Source organism: Ambystoma mexicanum, chromosome 1p, assembly GCF_040938575.1.
Source record: "Ambystoma mexicanum isolate Mex_15411 chromosome 1p, UKY_AmexF1_1, whole genome shotgun sequence".
In the NCBI taxonomy this organism is placed as follows: Eukaryota; Metazoa; Chordata; class Amphibia; order Caudata; family Ambystomatidae; genus Ambystoma; species Ambystoma mexicanum.
In genome coordinates, this window is record NC_090921.1 from 639,546,225 (window position 1) to 639,568,391 (window position 22,167).

Below are 22,167 nucleotides of genomic sequence, written 5' to 3' on the forward strand. Positions count from 1 at the left end.
GGCAGCCATCTTCTCTAAAATGGACGCCACAACATGACTCATAATTAGCAAGGGCTTCCAGGCCTCAGAAAACTGAAGGGCTTGCTGAGCACAAAAGCTAGTTCAATGTTAAACCCCTAGGTTGAAATGCGACAAAAGGATGTTCCCATGGGAGGAGAGGTTTGCCCAGAATGCCAGGGGCACAGGCTCTGGCAGTAAAATGCAATGCGAAATAAGAATTAAATAGCAGAAGATACACATCTCAGCAGTGCATTGCAGAGTTTTTTTATGACTAGACTTGGCGCGAAGTATGGGAAAAGATAAGGAGGGACAGGGAACCAATCAGAGGGCAATGGGATGATGTTCTAGTGTCTCTGCCTTAGGAGCCAGGCCGTGCCTCGCGTTATCTTCAAAGCAAACCAAATCCAGGAAAAATGTGTAGCTACAGCTATTTTGTATATAAACATTGCAGGCATTGTATGATTTTTACTGAATTGAATGTGTAAAGTTTTTTATTTAATTAACATCAATAAATAAAAAAAGGAACCAAAATTCTTACTGTGGCATAGACATTCTGAATTTTCTTGCTACTGTTTTTCAACATTTACTTGTCTTATTCGTACTCTTCTGCAAGGGCATCAAATGTTCAAGTAGCTACAGGTCCTCTCTGGTCAGGTAGGTAATAAGTGATCTGCTCACCATAAATGCAAGATTGACTTTTTGTAAAAAATGAACGTGGTGCCAAAATTTAGCATTCTAGTAGGCCAAATGTGTCTTTGTTCCTTTGCCAGGGGGAGGTGTGTTTAGTAGGGAGTAGAAATGTTGAAACACTGGTACAGGTATTTTAGTCCAGGTCCTTCAAATGGTGAGTGTCATGCTCAATTGTAACGCAATCCCCATCGTTGTGGGGAAGGCAGGGTTAGGGTGGGACCTGTGGGAAAGGGAAGTGACGGAGAACAAAGGAGGAAGTCGGTTGAATAAAGGAAGGAGTGGAGACTGGTTGAAATCCGTGTGGGCCTCCACATTGAGAAGCGTGTGTCTGGTGTCACAGCACAAGGCCACACATGAGTGAGAGCGTGGCCGCCAGTATAACATTAGCGATGAGGGAAACTCTGACCCAGCGCGGTCCTGCCAAATGTGGCTTTTCACCCTGGGACGAGTGGGAGGCGTGGTCTGCCTCGGCCGCTCTTTGTGTCCTGCGCCCCGGGCCGCCCAGTGTAATTACATCAGGGGAGCGGCAGTGAATCCCCCCCATCGCACCCGTGACCGCATCAATAAGCGGTTCGCGGGGAAGCATCCCAAACCGAGCTGCGGCAGTGAACTTCAAAGGCGCAATCCGGTGCGCGAGGCCCCTAGTGGCTGCACGCCTCCGTGCAGGAGAAAGTCAAGGCCTAGCATGAGCACTAGGGTAAGAACTGTGTCTCTTCAGGAGGAGAATGTGCTGGCCCTGCCACAAACGGGTCACTGGTGAGAAACAAGACCCAAAGGAATAATGTAAAGGTTGGAAGCACATACAGGCCAGCTTAAAAAAAAAGAATGTTGGAAACGCATAAAGGACAACAAGAGGACATCCCAGCCACAGTACCTGCCAGGCTTTCAGAGTCCTTTTCCCACAGTCAGGGTGAAGTCACACAACAGCAACTGCCACAAGCTTTTGAAATCCAAGACACAGGTAACCGGGGGCCCGGTGGGTCTGATAGATGCAGGGCTTAAGAGTATACGTGGGAGAGTTGGGCCCATGGATGAGGAGAGAAGGACAAGCATACTTACCTTAGCAGTAGGTGCTGCACTGAGGGACATCCCCTACGAACTAGTTGATGAGGAAAAGACGACATACCAGGAAATTTGCAAAGCACTTGACGCCTAATTCGCACCACACACCAACGTAGACTATGATAGACATATCTTTCATACTACTATGCAGGAGTGAGGGGAAACCATGGACAACTAGGTCATGCAGCTTTGCCTCCCGATGAAGCACTACGCTTTCCATCGATACTCAAATGACTTCGCTCCCAAGTCATTGTGGGGTGTGAGTCTGCAGACTTCAAAAGGATATGTGTGGGCACTAGGGAATGAGAAGGCAGAGGAACACAGCCCCATCGTAACTTTCCAGTTCCACAACATACCTCCAGTTCCACAACATACCAACAGAATTCCTTATCGACACCGGAGCAACGGATGGCCTGAGTGAGGAGGCCTACAATCGCCTCCCACAACCGCCTAAACTGCGGCCCTCGCAGGTTGACATTTTTCCCTACAGCTCGAACACGCCTCTACCGTGCAAGGGTACCTTCACCACGATCTGTGCGCACAAATCACACACAGCCCGGATCCAGCTACATGTTCTCTCCACTGAAGCCAACAGTGGTTGTATCCTAAGTTTCAAGACGGCAGTGGACATGGGACTCGTCCATATCCTACACCGCAAGATTTTCCCACAAATACTTGGCCCTAGAAGGGGATGTCACCAAAGCATATCCAAACCTTTTCAAGGGCCTGGGCAAACTGCGCAACAGCAAAGTGCTTCTGCATATCGATATGGAAATCAAGCCCATAGCCCAACACTACATGGGCATCCCGATAAACATTCAGAAAACAGGTGGAGGAAGAGTTAAATCGCCTACTAGACCACTGTTAGGCAGAAACCTGTGCAGTTCCCTCTGGGATCACTGCAAAAGATTTAAGACTACAGGTGGTTGGCAGTAAACCCAATTGGTAGCAGTCTGTACCACCCAGATTTAACTGGTAGCTGTGGATGAGCAGTCAGACTTCTCTCAAGAAGAGTTAGGCAGTATACAGAGTATTCACAATAGGTCAAAAGAACACAGTAGAACAAGCAAACACTGACCAGAGCTTGGTGTAAAAAGAGATATAATTATTTATTTAAAAACACATCTAGTTAAACACACTGGCACTAATATGATGGTTTGTACTGGTTCTGTTAGTAATTTTGGACTACTAAAGCCAATGGTGACTTTACATGCCCTGGGAGACAGTAGTCAGTCCCAGGGTATGGAGTCTATGGTGGGGGGTCACTATGACACCCGGTGTTACTGCACGGAGGGTGCTGTGTAACACACCTAGAAAAAACATATGAGACCCAATGGAGTAAAAGACCCCATAGCCCATGAAACACATTAACATTCAAAGGAACACCACAAATCATGTCCAAGAGTGGGAGGAAAAGAGTCTCACTCTTGGCAGGAGAAAAAAAACAAACTCCAGAAATCCAGCAGGGCTGCTGGGGGACTCACTAGGCTAGGAAATTCAGCCTAAACAGAGAATTCTTGCTAACAACCACCACATCATCAAGCCAGCGGTGGGCCCCACTCCATGGGTCTCCCCGATTGTGCCGGTCCCCAAGAAATCAGCATAAGGTGCCATCCGTCTCTGCGTAAATATGAGTCTCCTCAACATGGCCATCCAGCGAGAGCATCATCATGCCCCGAGAATAACGGACATGATCCACCTCCTCAATGGTGCAACCATGTTCTCAAAACTCAATCTCAACAAGGGCTACCACTAGCTGGAGCTAGCCGGGAGTCCAGATACATTACCACCTTTGTGACTTACATGAGGCTAAATCGCTACAATTGATTGAACTTTGGCATATCCTCAGCAGCAGTGATTTTCCAGGAGGAGATCCACCAGGTAGTCAAACAGCCAGGATGTCTGAACTACAGCGACATCTTGGAGTTCGGCAAATCACTCCAGGAACACAACGGCAACCTGCACAAGGTCTGCTCAGCCCTAGAAACAGCCAATGTCACACTTAACAAGAACAAGTGCGAGGTTGGCACACAAACTCTTACATTTTTTGGCCACATATTCTCGGACCAGGGCATGCGACAGACCCAGAAAAAGTCAAAGCACTTCAAGATGCCCCCCAGCCAATGGAGGTGTCGGATCTCAGCTCTTTCCTGGGGCTTGCAAGCTACTGCTTGCGCTACCTAGAAGACTTTGCGACAGTGAGCGCTCTTCTCAGAGAACTGACCAACAACAATCAGGGTTTCATCTGGACATCAGAATGAAAGGCTGCTTTTGCAGAAATCTGTGCCCGCATAGACTTGGTATCAGGCATGGCATACTTCAGTTCTGCCAAGGACACCGAATGGACGCCAGTCCAGTGGGACTAGGTGCGATACTGGCACAATATGACCCTCGAACCCACATCAAAAAGGTTGGGTCATACGCAAGCCACAGCCTGTCCACCACTGAGCAGAAGTATTCGCAGGTAGAAAAGGAAAGCTTAGCAGTCGTTTGGGCCTGCAAGCACTTCCATCTATTTCTATTCAGGAAAGCATTTACAGTGGTCACCGACCGTCAGACGCTTCTCACCATTTATGGCAACCCTCAAGTTCGGATGTCACCAAGGATAGAAAGATGGGGACTTCATCTTCAGGACTACAAGTTTTCTCTCTGCCTCAGACTAGGCAAGGACATGAATCTGGCTATCTATGGCACCAGCCTCCAGGACCCCCACTCCCGGAACATTGCATTGGGGATGCCTACCTACAGTAGCTGAAACCGTTCCCGATAGCGTGGAAGGTGCTTCTACAACAGTATGCAAGCGACCCGGTACTGCCATCCTCGCCCAGTGCATCAGCCAAGGCAAATTGAGACATGCACAGGAGGACATAGCCAAAGACTTGGAGGAGGCACTGCCGTGTGACATGAAGGCAATGCTTCTGGTTCAGGAGGAACTCACCACCACCGAGGAACAAATCATCATGAAGGGCTGCCGAATCGTCCTGCCCAAGTCGCTGCGCCAACAAGTGGTTGATCTAGCCCATGTGGGACACCAGGGTGTGGGCTCAACGAATACGTTGTTGAGGCAGAAGATCTGGTTCCCAGGATTAGACAAACAAGTTGAAGACACCCTAAAGAACTGTACCATCTGCTGCGCAATAGCTCCAGCCCCATGCCCTAACCCACTGATGATGTCTCCACTCCCCCGTGTGGTATGGGAAGATCTGGCGGTTGACTTTTTTGGTCCCCTTTGAGACAGCAAGTATGCCCTAGTTATGATCGAGTACTTAAGGTATCCGGAAGTGCAGATGGTGCCATCTGCAGCAGCAACAGCTGTCGTTCCAGCCCTGGACCGCATGCTCACGGCATAAGACGTTCCTCAGACGATCAAGTCTGACAAGGGCGCACCGTTTACCAGTTTGGACTTTGCAAATGTTGCTCAATACATGGGTTTCAAGCACCAGAAAATTACGCCTCTCTGGCCCCAAGCCAACAGCATGGCCAAGCGCTTCATGGGGAACCTCAAGAGGGTACTGCAAGTGGCGCAGCTGTCTCACAAGCTGTTTGAACAGACACTGTACCAGCTCTTAAGTGACTACCGCCACACGCCCCACAGCACCACGGGCAAATGCCCAGCAGACCTCCTGTATGGCCTCAAGTTACGGACATGATTGCCACAAGGACCCCCAGCAACATCACAACAGAAGATGAAGGGATCAGGACCAGGGACGCTGAAGAGAAACACAAAATGAAAATCACGCCGAGGAGAGGAGCCCGAGAACACAGCTTTGAAGATGACAGAGTACTGGTACGCCAAACACAGAAAAGAAAGGGAGACTATCGTTTCACACCAAACCCTCTCACATTCACTAAGGTGAAAGGCACCAGGATTACGGCAGTGGATAAGGAAGATTGCACAATCACAAGAAACGTGTCACACTTCAAAGAATGCTGCAGCAAAGTAACACAATGGGCAGCCTCAGAGGAGGAACAGGAAGACTGGGAGGACACATGGGTCAGAGAAGATTCCGATGACCCATACTGGGAAGATGTGGAAGAATCAGGTCCGGGGATGTTGCCGATGATGATAGCGAGTGGAAGACAGACAGATCACCTCTACGTAGCACAGAACTGACAAGGGTAAGTCGCCCTGTGCGGGCAAGGACTAAACCCATAAGACTCATTGAGCAGATGGGCTAACGCTAGACTAAGTGTCTAAAAAGGGGGAATGTTCAATTGTAAAGCAATCTACATTGTTGTGTGGAAGGCAGGGTTAGGGTAGGGGTGGGACCTGGGTAAATTGAAGTGATGGAAACAAAGGGGGAAGTTAGTTAAATAAAGGAGTTGACACCGGTTGAATTCCTTGTGAATTCCTTGTGGGACTCCTTATTGAGAAGCGTGTGTATAACATTGGCGACGAAGGAAACTCAGACCCGGCGTGATCCTGCCAGACGTGGCTCTTCCCCCTGGGACGAGCGCGAGGCTTGGCCCGCGTCGGCCATTCTTTCTGTCCTCCGGCCCAGGCCGCCCAGTGTAATTACACCCGGGGGAGCGGCAGTGAATACCGCCCACCCCAAACGTGACCGCAGCAATAAGCGCTTCGCGAGACAGCATCCCAACCCGGGCTGTGGCAGTGAACTTCAAAGGCGCAATACAGCACGCGAGGCCCTATAGTGGCTGCACGCCTCCGTACAGGAGAAAGTCAAGGCCTAGCATGAGCACAAGAACCTTGTTCATTCAGTAGAACAGTGAGGATACAGAGATTCTTAAATCCAATTTGTTCAACAAGACTACAATTGCCAAAATTCAACAGTTGGCTGAATGAAAGCCCAGGAATAGAAAATTGGTGCTCCTGTGCCAGTTATCTTTTCACCAACCTAAATCCAGATCTAAGCTATGCAACTGTACATTTATTTTATGTAATACAAACATGCGCGTTTTAATTGTATCCAGGATGGACGGGGCCTAAAGATGTGTGCAGAAAGCTTTCTTGTTGGTAGTGTGCCATGTCTGCAACATGCAATATCAGTGTAGGCTAGATAAATGTCTGCATGATTGTTCCTAACTAAGAATGCAATAAGGCTCAAGCTGTGTATGCCAGTCTAATGTCAACCTTGAAGCACTGGGAAACAAGCACACTGCTTTCCTCTTCATGTTCCCAGCTTCAATCTAAACAACTCACCGTGGCCCGGGCGGTCAGTAGCACAGCCTCCTGGCTTGCTAGGGTGACATCAGGATCGGCCTTCATTAGAGTCTTGACTCGGGAGAGGGGTAGCCGTACCTGGCGTGGGGCGGCGGATCCGGGTGGAGGCTCCTCGGGCAAGGGTAGTGTGCTCCCGGTGTCGGACAACAACCCAGCCATGCTTCAACCAGCGTAGCAACACAGAAAGAGTAAAATCGGCCTCAATCAAAGACGCGCTGGTGTCACTTCTAGTCCGTGTGCTGGATTTACGAATTTAAGACTCTTCTAGATAGTAAACTGCTCCGTTTTCGCTTTTGGAGATGTGTCCGGTGTTTACATTAAGAGACACTCTATTTACATTTACAAAACCTCCATGTGTGAAGGCGATCTGTCATAATATTCCATTCTGAGATGGTAACAACTAGTTCCCATTAGAAGAACGGACCTACAAACTTTTTCTCGTCACGTGACTGGTGCCCTACGTTTCATATAGCGTTCTCCAATAAAAACCGCATGATGTAAAGACGTCACTTTACGTTCTATAAAGTGTAGGCTCTACTTTACCGCCTCCGTTTGACTTGACAGGACTGGACAGTCACACAACGGACACTGGATTGACCCTGTAGGGTAGAATGACTTAGCCTGCCATTGGGGTTGATCTTTTTTGGATTGCGAGCTCTCTTTGCAAAGATGGCTGGACGACTGCAGGCTGGAACCAGGCCTTTCCTAGCAGCAGCATGGACCTTTCAGTGGTCTCTGCCTCCATCTAGTGGCGGCAAGTAGCGTTCTTGTGACACGCCTTGTGCATTGAGAAGCTACCCTTTCAAAGTCATTTAAGGACTGTTGATTGTGGGCATACAGAGCTCTATTACATTCGCATGGCAGATCTGTCCTGTTCTTATCTTGGTAATTACCCTTTTCAGGGTAACCCAGAGCTATTCCAACTTGTGATAAACTACTCTAAGAAGAGAAAGCACTAGCCCCTACAAAGGATGGCAAAAGAGCACTCCACCTTCTCCCTCTTTCTCCTATCTTTTTTTTTTATTGTGTTTGGTTTTTCAAAAGAAACCTTTACAACACATTACATAAATTATCACACTAAATTTACATTGACACATAATAAAAAAATCAGGCGTTTCCACAAACATAATAAAATAAGCGAGTTCATACACCACATCGTCGAATAAAAATCATTAGAAATCATGAAAACTAAGCATAAAAACAGACGTATACATCTACGTCGCACATAGTAAGCACATTTACATAATCATTTGGCACAATTTTCAATATTCAATAATATCTATACTGTACAAGAAGCCACACTTCCAAGAAATGTCCCTACCAAAGAATCAAACAAATGAATATCTGCAATGATAAAACTTAAAACATATTCTCAAATAACTTCTCCTCAATGATGCCCAAAAGCTCCACCAGTCTCAGGGAACGCTTTTAAATGTGCCCCCCATGTATCTAATCCATAGAGACTCTCTGGCAATCACTGATGTACTCGAGAGGTAAGACCCCAATAATATCCAAACTTTTTTCCTCAAAGCAAGCACAGTATACCACCAAATTTTTCAAAGTTTCCGTCTCAGCTGGAGTACTACAAAATTGACATAATCCATTTCCCGCCGCCCCCTGATGGAATGTCCCAGTTTTTAGTTCTGTCAAAGGTTGGCAATTGATTAAGTTTAAAGCGTGGATACAACTTTCTTGCTTTAGGTGAGGGAAATTGGATTAGATATCAGGCTCGATCCCCCACTTCCTTCAGTGTTTGCTATATTCAGAGAAAGATTGATATGTACCTATAGCGTCAGACATGATACACCAATAGTATCTTTGGAATTTCATCTTTGAGCTAGGCAACTGGGTACATAGTGACTCTGGAGTTACGTTTATTACTTTAAGAATACCATTTAGTTTCATTGTAAATCCAAGCATAGACGGAATCATAGACTCCTTTTCTACTTGCCGTAGCTCCACACAAAGTGAATTTTTGGGCGGGGCTAGAGTTTCAATATGATTGTCCAACAGTCGCCAATTTCTTTTGACGGAAAGCCTAATTTCATGACACATGATCACGTTAGGAATAGAAGTTAGTCCACATAAGAAGTGAATACCTGTCAGAGAGGGTATACCCTAAATAGCGTATTGCCGGAGAATACTCAATGGACGCACCATCCAGATTCTAAGCAAAACGGGCCATTTTTGGTTTACCATCTGCAAAGGTCACAATATAATATTTTGATGGATTCGAAACATGTTTCGGTCATAATGGATGGATGCAGACGATATATTATTGTTGTTTGCCAATTTAGGCGGGATGTTAAAGTGAACCAGGAAGTCTCATTAGACTAATTTTGCCGTTTGCCGTTTCGAATAGGCAGGTTTTCCAAGTTGGGGAAATAAATTACGGCAATGTTAAGAGAATCGTCAAACTGTTGGTTATCACCATCAGACACTCAATCGGTGGGATTCTAAAAAGCGAGTTTTGCCTTGAAGAAGACCGAGAGAGGTCGAAACACGTGTTGGCACATCACTCTGTTATTTGCTACTTCACATTGGATACGAAGACCATTAAATTACGCAATCATTCACTTACGTCTTATTTGCAACATATATTGCATATAGACTGTGCATGAGGACTTTGTCATATTGAGTTGTCCTAACTTTATGAGACGGCAGCGCATCCAAATGGTGGAATACCTAGTGTTTTATTCCCTTTTTATATATGGGTATGACGTTAGCTGAACGCCATATTAACGGCACCTCCCCGGTTTGATAAATCAGATCAAATTTCAGTTGAAGAATTAACGCCAATTGATTGGGGTCAGCTTTGTATAAACATGGCGGTAAGCCATTGGGACCAGGAGCCTTGGAACCCTTGATCTTGGCTATCGTAGATATGATTTCCTCTACTGACCACAGGGAGCCTCTCTCACGCTCTATCTTAGGCTTGGTACCTCTAATTGACTCGAATCTCCCAGGTAGTTCATATTTGTTCTTTACATATGACACCCATGCCTCTGCTGTAAATACACATTCTTTTAGGGAAGCTGGGGCATCAGTTATACTTCGAAGAGTGGACCACACCTGCCTGGTATCATGTTTTGGAAGATGGTAGATCATCCTTTGGTTATTGACAATAGTTAGATCTATTTTTAGAAACTTAAGATTATTTTTATATGCCTGTTTGATGACTGTTATATCTTTGTTTAGTTCAACCGAAGGATGAGTATGCCTCATTAGATATCGTATATGTTTGTTCTTTTCTTTTTTTAATTGGGCCAGCCTGGAATTAAACCGATGTGTAAGATGTGGTTGAGCCAGCCCATTGAGTTCTTTGGCAAGCGTTTTAACATGAAATGAGATGCGTTGCACATTCCTAGCCACCACATCCGCCAATAGAGAGCTGTCATGATTTGAACAGGTAGTGATTTCAGGGTCTACTTTAATACAGCTTATAAGCCTTCAACACACTACAGGATTCCATCTGTCAAATAATGGCAGTCAGGTTCCACATAAGTTAGAACAGGATTATCAATATAATGAGCAAATGTGTCAGGAATTCAGCTCAACATTCTTGGAGGAAGTGGAGAAAATGTCATTCACGTTACCAACAATGGAACTCAATATGGCGCCTTATAGGCGTCATCTCCACAAAACACTTGCAGCTCTAGTCTTTTTCCAACATGGCGACCGCATCTTCCCATTCTATATCTTTCATCTCTATGGTTTGGTAAGATGAGTTGCTTCTGCTCGCTGCACAGCGCTTTGCCTGTGTTCTCCTTCGTTCCCCTTCGTTCCCCTTCCTGCACTTCCCCTGCCCACCACTTTTTGTTCCCCCACCCTGACAAATGGCCGACGGCCACTATCTAGCCTTCGCAGAAGAATTGGTAGATGGCATTTTAGCCAATCCTTCCCTTCTGGGACTAGATCTCACAACGCAGAACATCACCAACAATGATGAATGGAACGATATTGAAATCCTCAAAAAGAAGATCATCCGCACCGAATTACACGGTGCACTCATGACTGAATACTTGAGGGCCCATGCTGCACCTAATGGTCTCATCATACGTATCGAACCACGCATCTTCCTAGATAATCTCAAATTCAGGAAGGATTGGTCTTTCATAGCTAATAAATGCACCAGAGACTGGCTTATACTCATCATCAACACTGCCAAAACAGTCGCAGATCAACTACTGACTGAACTGAATGAAAAAAGCGAGGCACTTAGAACCAAAATCGCTGCAGACACCTATTTGGCCAAACTTACTCTTCTAGAAACCACATTGAAAGAGTTTAAAGACAACAACCTGAATAGGAAGATTATTAAACTTAAGAAGGACCTAGCAGCTTTTACGCATGTAAAAGTTTACCCATATGTAGCAGAAGAGTACTTTACCGAGGAAGCCAAACAAGCTCGACGAGACGCTGCACAATTCCGGTCCCAAAATTTCCCAAGGTCTAATTCCTACAGATCTTGGAATAGCTCGAGTAGCAATTCCAGCACTAGCTCTAACAACAACAGATGGCAGAAAAAGAGAGTACAGTTCAACAGCTCCAACCAGGGCACCCCCCTTGCGGTTCCTTTTTTAGGACAGCGCGGGAGAGGCCAGAACCGCACACGGTGGCAGAACCACCCCCCGCCAACAGTGATCACACGGAGTCGGGGACAGGGAGCCATACCTCCACTTCTCCCTCACTTATCGTGAACCTATCCGCCCATATCCTTACCAGATCCGAACAAGAGATTTTACAAAAAGGCTTAGCTTTCATCCCCACAGCCCGCTATGACCCGTTCCAGACCAGGGTAGAAGTTACTCAATTGATGCGCAAGATACGACTAAGTCAGTATTTTGCAAACCATAGCCACGAAGACAAAGATGTGACGGGCCTACGCCCTCCATCACAGTACTTCCCACCGCAATGTGCAAACACTGCAGAATCAGTTACTTTTGAACAGGCACTGCTAAAAAAGATCTCCGAATTTGAATCCAACATTCCATTTATCCACAATAACTGCACCAAACCCCAACTGCAAGCTTTAACAGACTTAGCTAACAATCCAGACATCGTGATAAAACCAGCAGACAAAGGGGGTGCCATTGTCATTATGGATACCACCAAATACATCACAATGGTCAACAATCTCCTTGATGACCCAAACAGCTATTGTATTCTACCGAGAGACCCCACTCCAGGCTTGCAGGCTCTGATAGCACCTATCATCTATGAGGCAGAAGCTGAGGGACACATTAGCGCTCGGGAAGCTGCTTTTCTGTCCCCCCTCCACCCCCGGATTCCCGCTATGTATGCTCTTCCAAAAATTCATAAAGGGCTTACTCCCCCACCAGGCCATCCCATTGTTTCAGGAATCAGCTCTGTTCTGGAACCCCTGTCACAATATGTGGATTTCTTTATCAAAGATCAAGTCCCAAAAATGACTAGCTATGTGAAAGACTCCACAAATATGCTGATTCTTTTAGATACCATCCAATACGACTCAGAAACAGAATGGCTAGTCACCATCGACATAGAATCCCTCTACACCCGGATACCGCAGCAGGAAACACTGCACATGCTTAGCAGGTTGTTACACTCAGGTATGGACCTCTATGGAGTCCCGCCTAATTTTATCTTATCTCTTGCAGAAATAGCATTGACTAAGAACTTTTTTCTCTTTGAAGACAGATTTTACCAACAGATCTCAGGTACTGCGATGGGGGCAACCTTTGCCCCCAGCCTCGCCAATTTATATGTTGATTCATTCGAACGCCAACATATCTATCCAGAGACTAATCCGTTTCTCGCACACCTAATTATATGGCGGCGATATATCAATGACATCTTTGTGATATTTCGAGGCTTAGAACACGAGATAGAGGCCTTCCACATCTGGCTCAATTCCCTCAATCCACACCTCAAGTTTACATTGGAGAGACATAAATCCAAAACCCACTTCCTTGATCTTGCCCTCTCAGCAGTTAGTGGGAACCTCCACTCGAGCGTCTACAAAAAATCTACAGACAGAAACGCCCTGCTCTGCTACTCAAGCTACCATCCCAAGGCACTCAGAGACAATCTCCCCTTTGGACAGTTCTTGCGATATCGGAGGCTGTGTACACAGACTCCGGATTACACCAGACAATCCAAACAATTGACATTACAACTGGCCGAGAGAGGTTACCCCAGGAGGATCATCAAAGACACTTGTAAGAGAGCTAGGAACATTCCACGTTCTATTACTTTACAACAACATACTAAACCACGTGAGTCCAACACTTTCACAGCAGTATTCAGTTTCTCACCTCTGCTTAATAAAATCAAGCGGGAAGTCAAAAAACTTTAGCCCATTCTCAACACAGGCGAATCTACCATCCCTGTCCCACGTTTTGCCCTCAAGAGACGGTGCAATGTGAGAGACAAGGTTGTTAAAACCCTTATATCGGGTCCACCCAGGGATGCCCTCACGCAGGGGACCCTTTGGAATACCCCATCCATCAAAGGCCATGCACCTTGTGGTAACTGCTCCATGTGCGCTCAGACCTCCAGAACCACGCAGATAGAAATAGGTTGGAAAACACCTTGGACACAGAACACATTCACCAACTGCAACACCAAGGGCGTCATTTATATGATCACCTGCCCATGCAACCGGAGATACATTGGAATGACCATTAGGCCAGTTCGTACTCGCATGACTGAACACAAATCATTCATAAGAACGAACAAACTCACTGCACCACTGGTGACTCATTTCACATCTAAAGGACATACTGTGGACCAATTCAAATGGACCATCATTGAAAAAGTCAGACCCCCCCGTAGAGGCGGTAACTACCACAATATACTTTTCAAAAGAGAACAGATGTGGATTTATAGACTTAAGACCTACTCAGAAGGTCTAAATGAACAAATCCAGTGGCACGAACTGGCAGTGCTGTCCTGAATCACCTATCTCACGCATAACATTAGTGCCCCTTTGTCTCCAGCCTTACTCCTGGAGACATAACATGAGTCCTATGAGACCTATACTCCTCATTGAGCCAAGGGCTCAGGAGCTATCCTGACCATACCACCCGGTCCTTTGTTCCCCCTCCAACCCCCCCCCCCTTTCTCTCCCCCTTTTTTTTTCCCCCTCCCCCCCTTTTTCCTCCTCAACCCCCTGCTGCCACACTGTCTTCCACCCCCTTTTTCCCTCTGTCCCCCCCCATTCTTTTGTCCCCCGTAGCCATTATTTGTCCTCTTTTTATTCAATCAGTTAACCTAATTTTTCGTTCCTACACCCACCCCCCCCAGCTTTGCACCCTCATCCTCCTCCCCCTCTCCCCCCCCCCGTCCTTCCCCCCGAGTTTCTGCCATATGAGATCGGGCCTCAGCGCCCCATCTTTCGTTACCCAAACGCGCGCTCTGCCACTCTGTTGAGAGGCGTTCGGGCTTTTTTTCTGGCTCCGAACACTCGAGGCGTTTCCTAGAGCCAGCCGCGTCACACCGACGCCGCCGCCGCCTCAATTAGTACGAGCGCGCTGCTCGTTCCTTTTTATAGGCGATGGGCCTTTTTCTTGTAGAACGCCAGTTTCGAGCTGTACCAGCTCGATACAGCACACAGATCTTCCGGAGCCCAGCAGTTACAGCTTAATAGGTATGGCACATTCCTTAGACACCATGGCTTTATACTTTAGACCACATAGCCATGTTTTGAGCCCTTCCAACCTACAATTTGTGGTCTGCTTGTTTTCTTTCAGGCACATTTTCACCCAATTGTGCGGGTTTTTTTGATTCCTCCTACCGGCATGATGATTTAAACGAACCAGTGTCATCCCTCGCCTCCTAAACAGACCTTATGTTTAGAGATTTCGGCGAAGATGTAGGTTCTTCCTACTTGCACCATTTTGGGACAGCTCCCCCTTCTCTTGTGGACCACACAGAGGCTCACGCCCTTCGTATTATATACTGCACTACTTCCCACACCAGCATTCTTGCTGACCCTCACTACCCAGGCAGTAGATAGCCTGTTACCCGGAGAGACTCGTTTGTTCACGGCCCCCCTCTCCATCACCTTCGTGTCCCCGTCTTCCTCCACACTTGGCGTTGAGACCCTACACAGGTGTTCAGGCACCTTTACCATTCCTGTAAACTTCTGACCGCTGCAGTTATTGTTGTCTAGACATGCTCTACTCTACGCATGACAAGCACCGCCCGTTATTCTGCACACTATTGGTGTTTGTTTTTCATCATTGTTTGATTGCCCCTTTCTCCCTTTCCCCCTCCCTTCTGTCTCCCTACAGGAGACACCAGCATCCCCTTGTTCAGCATTTACCTGAACATTTGGCAATTTTGCTTGCATTTCAAGTCACGGTCCTGAAGAAGATGGTTTGAATTTCCCATGCCATCGAAACCGGTCGACCTTTCTTGGTCATGAGGGCTCTCATGACCTACCCGTGATCTCTTCCACACCAACTTTAGAGACTGCACTCTTAAATAAATTGCTTACTGTAGCACACTCACCTTAATAGAGCGAGCTACACCACCCTTTTTACAAGAGCTATTTTTTTAGCCCTACAGCCCTTAGGCGGTGTTTGTTTTTATTGCACCCTCCAGTGGTGTCTCCAGCAGCACTGCTTCAAACTCCAACCACAATGTCCTACGGGAATCATTAAAGTTATACATTCTGGATGGAATATAAGCAGTTGACCTGTTTGGTAGGTTGTATCCACACATTTTAGCAGCCCCAAAATCTAATATACAGTTTTGTTGCATGCTGCCCAACCTGCTGAAGTCTACCACTTTTTAGATGTCCCTGTTGGACTACTTGTGTCTGTTCTCAGACACCGCCACCAGTATAGAAGGTTGAGGGACAGTACTCTCCTCTATATCTTTTTAGTAGGTGATACATCACGCGCAACCCAGGGAGAGGCACCCCGTTAGGGTCAGGGTGTTCTTCCTTAGGGCTAGGTACGCCGAGCCAGGTGGCCCTCCTTTTCATGTAATCGAGTGTGAGCACTTCAACTTATTTATTTGTTTGGCATACATTCGATGCACCTCGAATACTATTTTTTCCTACAAAACCGTTGTTTTTGTGTTACCCCATGTGATCCCGTTAACGGTTAAAAGGACAAACACGGTCGTACCGTGCTTAGCTTTATAAGCTCTCCCTGTTGTTTTTGGATTCTCCTTCGTTCCAGCCACATTGCCTCCAGAGACTTTCAAAGTATTTCCTACCCTTTTCTTCGCGCTCTGCGTGCCTTCTGTTCTGTGTCCATTATTGGCTTATTCTTCTACCTTACTTTGTTTACTTATTCTTTTCTCCTCCTCTGTGTTTCCCCTGTACGGATCCTTTCAGTCCTTTAGCTTTCTTTTCTCCCGCAGTTTATTCCTACTTCGTTTCCTCTTCCTCTCGTCGACTCCAGTCTGCTACCATCCGGCGTGGATTGCTGCTGGGCTTATTCCAGGGATTGCACTCTTACCTGAGTGTGTTACACTCCGCCAGACCTAGCAAGTCTACTCCTGTTTACTCGACTCCTTGATCCAACCGTCCTCTTCAGCCTGCTGAATTAACCGTTATTCTACAGCAAAATACCGTTGGACTTTGGATTCATCATCTTCTAGGAATTGGATTTGGGTTTTCTTCCCCACGAGGGTTTCCCAAGGGTGCTGCCCCCCAGGGTGCACTGAGTCGAGTTTCTGGCCTCTGAACACCTTGGGGGACACACTCACTGCATCGGAATCGATTCTAATTATCTGCTGTTCCGGACAACCACGAGTACTGTTCCAGTTCGTGATAAAAAGAGTCGGAGCACCAGTTCAATGACCATATGATCCCCGACTACCGGATCAATGATATTAACAGGGTACGAGTGCTGGTATAGAACTGTTGATACAAAAAAATTATCTAGAAGTGAACTTCTGTTGCCCCTACTCCAAGTGTAATTATATGACTTTGCGGCCATGTCTAACACTTGAATATCCCATTCAAGGAAGAAAGCCACCCATTTCTGGCCATTTTGCCTTGAGGCATCCAGGTAATTTCCCACATTTCTCCATTTGTCATGCAAACATCGTAACATAGTGAATTAAAGTCTCCACCCACCACCATTTTTACAACAGGATTTAAGACTAAAGCCTCTTCCAAAACAAGATTCAATTGATCATGTATAGCACTGAGTGCAGTATTCTCCTTGTTTCAATAAACACATATCAGTAAGACACATCACATTCAATTGCACAGCCAATAGGGCTCCTCAGTGGAGGACCTATGAGAGCGTGACGGACGCCTTCACAAGCAGGGCCTGCAGTATTACTCCTTCCCACTGGAGCAAGTAAGATTCCAGAGGTTTGTGATCAGTGGCCTCCCAGAAAACACCAGCATTGAAGCCATCTCAGAGGAGCTCACAGAACACTGCGCCCCAGTGAAGAGTGTTGTACAGCTGAATTTACCGGCAGACAAGAGCTGGAAATTCCCTCAGTTTGTTGCCAGCCTGGCATAAACCAGCAATGGAAGACTCGCTGACCTTACAAGGATCACACGACTATGCAGCTGCACAGTCGCCACAGAGGCACCGAAGGTCAGAAGAGAACCATCATGTGCTTCAGCTGCCATTGGCCACACATTCATCTTCTGGCACGCTGTGTGCGTTGTGGGGAGAACCACACATTGCAACACTGCCCCGAGACCGAACCAGCAACCTGTGCGCCAACTGCATGGGACCTCACCCTGCCAGCTACCACGGATGTCAGGCCCTGACCAGAACCAAACAGGATGAGCAGTAGAGGAGGGCACCACGACCACTGCAGACACCACGCAACCCAGCAGCCACTGCACATGACACGCAGAAGGAGAAGGAAAAGGAGACTGCCATGCAGAGGAGCAGTGGAACCCCCCAATCATACCAAAGCACTGCACATCACCAGGACTCAGAACAAACAACTGCCACGCAGAGGAACAACCCACCTCACTCGTCACCAGCCCAAGGCCCAGCAAAGACCCAGAGGACAGCCACCACATCCCGGCTGAGCTACGCTGGAGTCCAAAAAATGCCACCCAAGTTGCCTCGCCTGCGCAGGCAGAGGGAACAGCAAGCTCCATCAACTGGAAGACCATCGTTGTGAAGATTGCAGCTTTTGTTGCAAAGCTCAACATCAACCCCACCATGTCAATGGTGGCAAGGCTCATCCTGAGTCTATTCACGAGCAAAGAAACAAAACAACATGGCAACTAAACCCAGCTATGCCATCGTGATGTGGAAAGCCAACAGTATCCAGAAGAAGACAGATGAACTCCTTCACCTGATGGAAACGAGAAACATGAGTGCTGCCTTGTTAGAGAGGCACCTGCAAGGAAACCAGAAGCTGAACCTGGCGAGCCATAGAGTGTACCGGACCGACCGACCAGCAGGAGCTAAAGGAGGGAGGACAGCAGTGATAGTGAAGAAGGCGATCGACCACCATGAAATTGCACTTCCACCCCTCAGAAGCATTGAAGCCACTGGAGTGCAAGTCAAGACTGCAACAGGACCACTGCGGCTGATTGCAATTTACTGCCCTCCAAAAAGAAAAGCTGGACCTTGGAGACCTAAATGCTTTGCTGAATTCCACTGTTCCAGCGATCATCAGAGGTGACCTCAACGCCAAACATCGAAGCTGGAACTCCAGGACCACTAACCAGAGGGGACGGACACTGCTGGCTTACTCCAGGAAGAACAACTGTGTGGTAGCAGGTCTGACTAAGCCCACATACTATCCAGGTGCAGCAAGTTACAACCCAGATGTGCTGGACATCGTGCTACTGAAGAACCTGCAACACACTGTGGAGCTGGAAACACTGGCTGAAATGACCTCGGACCATAACCAGTGGCATTCACTGCGGGAGATGAGATGGAACCCTATCAGCACGCTGAGCGGTACAACTTTAGAAGAGCTGACTGGGGCCGCTACAAGGAAGAGCTTAACAGCATGGTCGCACCTAACTCCCTGAGCACCAAGAAGACATTGAGTAGGCTGTGGAAGACTTCACGATAGCAATATAACAAGCCTTTGAGAGCAGCGTTCCGAAGCAGAAGACAAACCGATGTTCCATCTATGATCTGCACAGAGGCATCCAGCAGTCAATCGCTGACAAGAACCGGGCACGACGCCAGTGGCAGACGTTCTGCACGCCTGATCTCCTGAAGAAATACAACACGCTCACAAGACTCCTGCGGGAGCAAATCATGCAGCACTGTGGAGAGAAGTGGGAGGCTGCAACAGCCACGCTAACCGAAGCAGACAACTTAGTGTGGAGAATTACTTGTCGCCTGACTGGGAAGAAGGAGCCAAGCCCACCAATCCAGGGACGTACCCACCTTGCATGTAGCAACAAGGATAAGGTAGAGGTCCTCATGAGACATTGGAGGTCTTATTCACCCTGAACAAGGCAAGCAGACTTTCAGATGGATGAAGGAAGAAGTTGACAAGCATCTCGCAGAAGACCAAAACGGGTTGGGAGCAGAAGAAATTAAGGAGTGGACAAGCTCTGAGGTAGCAGGACTTGCAGAGAAGCTGGAAAATGGCAAGGCACCAGGGAGCAATGGAATAACCAACCTGGCGATCAAGAACCTCCCGCCAGCATCAATGGAACACCTCACAGAGATCTTCAATACATGCATGAGACTTCACCACTTCCCGAGTTCCTGGAAAAAAGCAAGGGTCATCATATTCCCAAATGTCGGCAAACCACTGAGGGATCATGCAAACTAATACCCTAATCTGCCTGCTCTCCGGATTATCGAAGCACCAGCGACTTTGCATCCAAAAGAAAGCTACTGGCAAAGGTACAGTTTGGAGTTCGGAAGGTGCATTGAATCACCCATCAGCTGCAGAGAGTGGTGGATACCATCAGCCATGGATTCAACATCAACAAGTCCACGGGAATCGTCTTCTTGGATGTCGCCAAAGCATTCAACTGAGTCTGGCACAAGGGACTGTTGCACATGATGATCAGCCTCGGATTTCCAAACTACCTGGTGAAGACAATTGCAAGCTACCTGGGAGACCACACCTTCCATGTCGCCATGCGGTCTGCGATGACCTCATCTCATCCGAGCAGGCGTGCCACAGGGATCGAACCTCGGACCCTTCTTGTTCAACATCTTCACCAACGACATCCCAACAGATCTCCACAAGACTGACCTGGCACTGTATGCGGACGATGTTGCAGTCGTTCAGCCAAAAGGAAGTGTGAGTCTAGAAATTACCCTTCCATAACATAGGCAATATATTTTTGTTGGCCGAAAACCAACCACATCATGTGTTCAGCATTGTTAGTACAGATTCATAACCATGACCAGAGAGCATCCATTTTGTAGGAATAGAATTCGCCATTTTGATTAATTTTTGCTTTTTGCTTTCTGTTCAAACTGCTTTGCTGTAAGTGAATTATATCCTGTTATTGCTCATAGTCTCGCTGGTGTGGCAGAAATGGTAAGAAGGAACATTAAATGGCTTGAATTATGCTCTCTTTTGCGGCCCCCCTTCACTGAGCCCCTGTAGATCGAGTTGACCCCCCGCACATGAATAGAAACTAGAAGATAGTGAGGCCTGGAATGTGTCTCTCCCCTGCACGCAGCTTGCTTGTAACAACAAAAGCATTATGTTCCCTAAAACAAAGAATCGTGTCTGCAACCATCGCAAATTGCAAACTGTTGCTGAATGAATGTCTGAGGGTGTCATATTCGTCATATTCGTCAATCATCAAAACCATTTCAAAGGAAATCCATTATGGGCGGTATTGAATATGTCACTACTGATAATAAGATGATCGTTTTGTATATATGTACCTGTTGTAGAATGCTCGCTCTCTTGCGTCCCACGGGGTCTGGAGACACACGTTGCGGGACGTGAGACCCAGTCGGCTGACTGAGACTATTTGCTTTGCAATAAACCCTAGATTTTGGGAATTGAACCTCGTGTCTGGCGTATCAATTCGTGTGTGGTGATTGTGCCTTGTTTCCATACGCGAGGGTCCCGTAGGGGCCCCATCAAAATGGCGCCTGAATAGGGACCCTCCTCCCCCACTTGTTCCCTCGTATATGTTGTAATATAAGTAGGTGAGAAGAGAAAACTAAGCGAGGACGAGACGGTCGAGCCGGGGTCAAGAGGTTTTCGGGGTGCCACTGTGAAAGTGATGAGAGACACCTTTGCAGATCTGTACACAACTGATCCATGATCGACGCGTCCGGCCAGAGAACAAGGAGGCGAGGGTCCTGAAACGAGGTAGAGTGAGCCAAGATACGCAGACACAATGATTTTGGTTGCGTCAGTAAACGGACGAATTGCGTCTTGAAAGACGACTTGGTTGATCAGGTGAGTCGTGGCCCGATTCTAAATAACCCTGATATTGGTTGAGAGTTGCTCTTGCAAGATCAAACGCCCAGGGTAAGGTTAAAACATGCCGGGGGTATTGTCTTCCTGCCTAGTGGGATTTTTCCACTGCGGTAGACAATCTTTGGAAACTGGCCAGGCTGCGCCACCCGTAGGGTCGCCTGCATATGAGATGTACTTAAAATATGGTATAGGGGCGATAATGTTTTGTGAAATTTGGCATAGGCAAACCAGACACAAAGAAGATTTACAATGGTCAAAACATGGGAGTTATGAGATTGCGTGCATAGATTATTTGGACTCAATACTGTTAGAAAAGAAAGTGTGCCCTGCGACATTTGACGTCATTAGAGACTGGAGGAAGGAAGCTATGCTCCGGTGGAAAAGAAGAGAGAAGAATGCGCGCAGGCACAAGTCAAGAGCAGAAAGAGTGAAAGAGCAGGATGAAAAGGAGTGGGATGATAATTTAAGAAAGACAGACAGATGTGCTCAGATGGGAGTAGACAAAATATATCCACAACTAGAACTGCACTCATCAGACAAACTAATTAATAAAATATTAACTGAGAAAATACAAGGGCACCCAAAAGAGGAGGCTGATAGAGCTGCATCAGTGCCCATTGCTCAGCCCCTTCCTGATGCCCAGTCCCCATTACAGTCACAGATCATACAGCCGCAGCAACCACTCCCACTTCCAGTTGTCCCATCTGCACCGGCCCCTCCCCTCCAAAACATGCCCATTCCCCCTCCGCCTATTGAACTTGAATTCACTGTAATAAGAGAAGACGGTACGGAAAGAGAGGGGACGGCACAAAGTGAGTGTACTAGAGTAACCCGTAGCACGGTCAGCAACGAGAGACAAAAGGAGTTGAAAGAACAGGTAGAGA

At 47.2% G+C, this 22,167-nt stretch overlaps 1 protein-coding gene across 2 annotated transcripts in view; it reads right to left on the reverse strand.

Annotated features, from left to right (window-relative positions):
* POLE4 (DNA polymerase epsilon 4, accessory subunit) overlaps positions 1-7,385 on the reverse strand; it is a 182,126-nt gene extending 174,741 nt beyond the window's left edge. The window contains exon 1 of one of the 2 annotated variants that reach the window (XM_069649674.1): positions 6,914-7,371. In XM_069649674.1, coding sequence (XP_069505775.1) covers positions 6,914-7,093 — 180 coding nt within the window. In that variant the 5' untranslated portion in view covers positions 7,094-7,371. Of the gene's footprint in view, positions 1-6,913 lie in introns of both variants that reach the window. The other variant, XM_069649673.1, reaches the window with a different exon arrangement.
* Between the last annotated feature and the right edge of the window lie 14,782 nt (positions 7,386-22,167).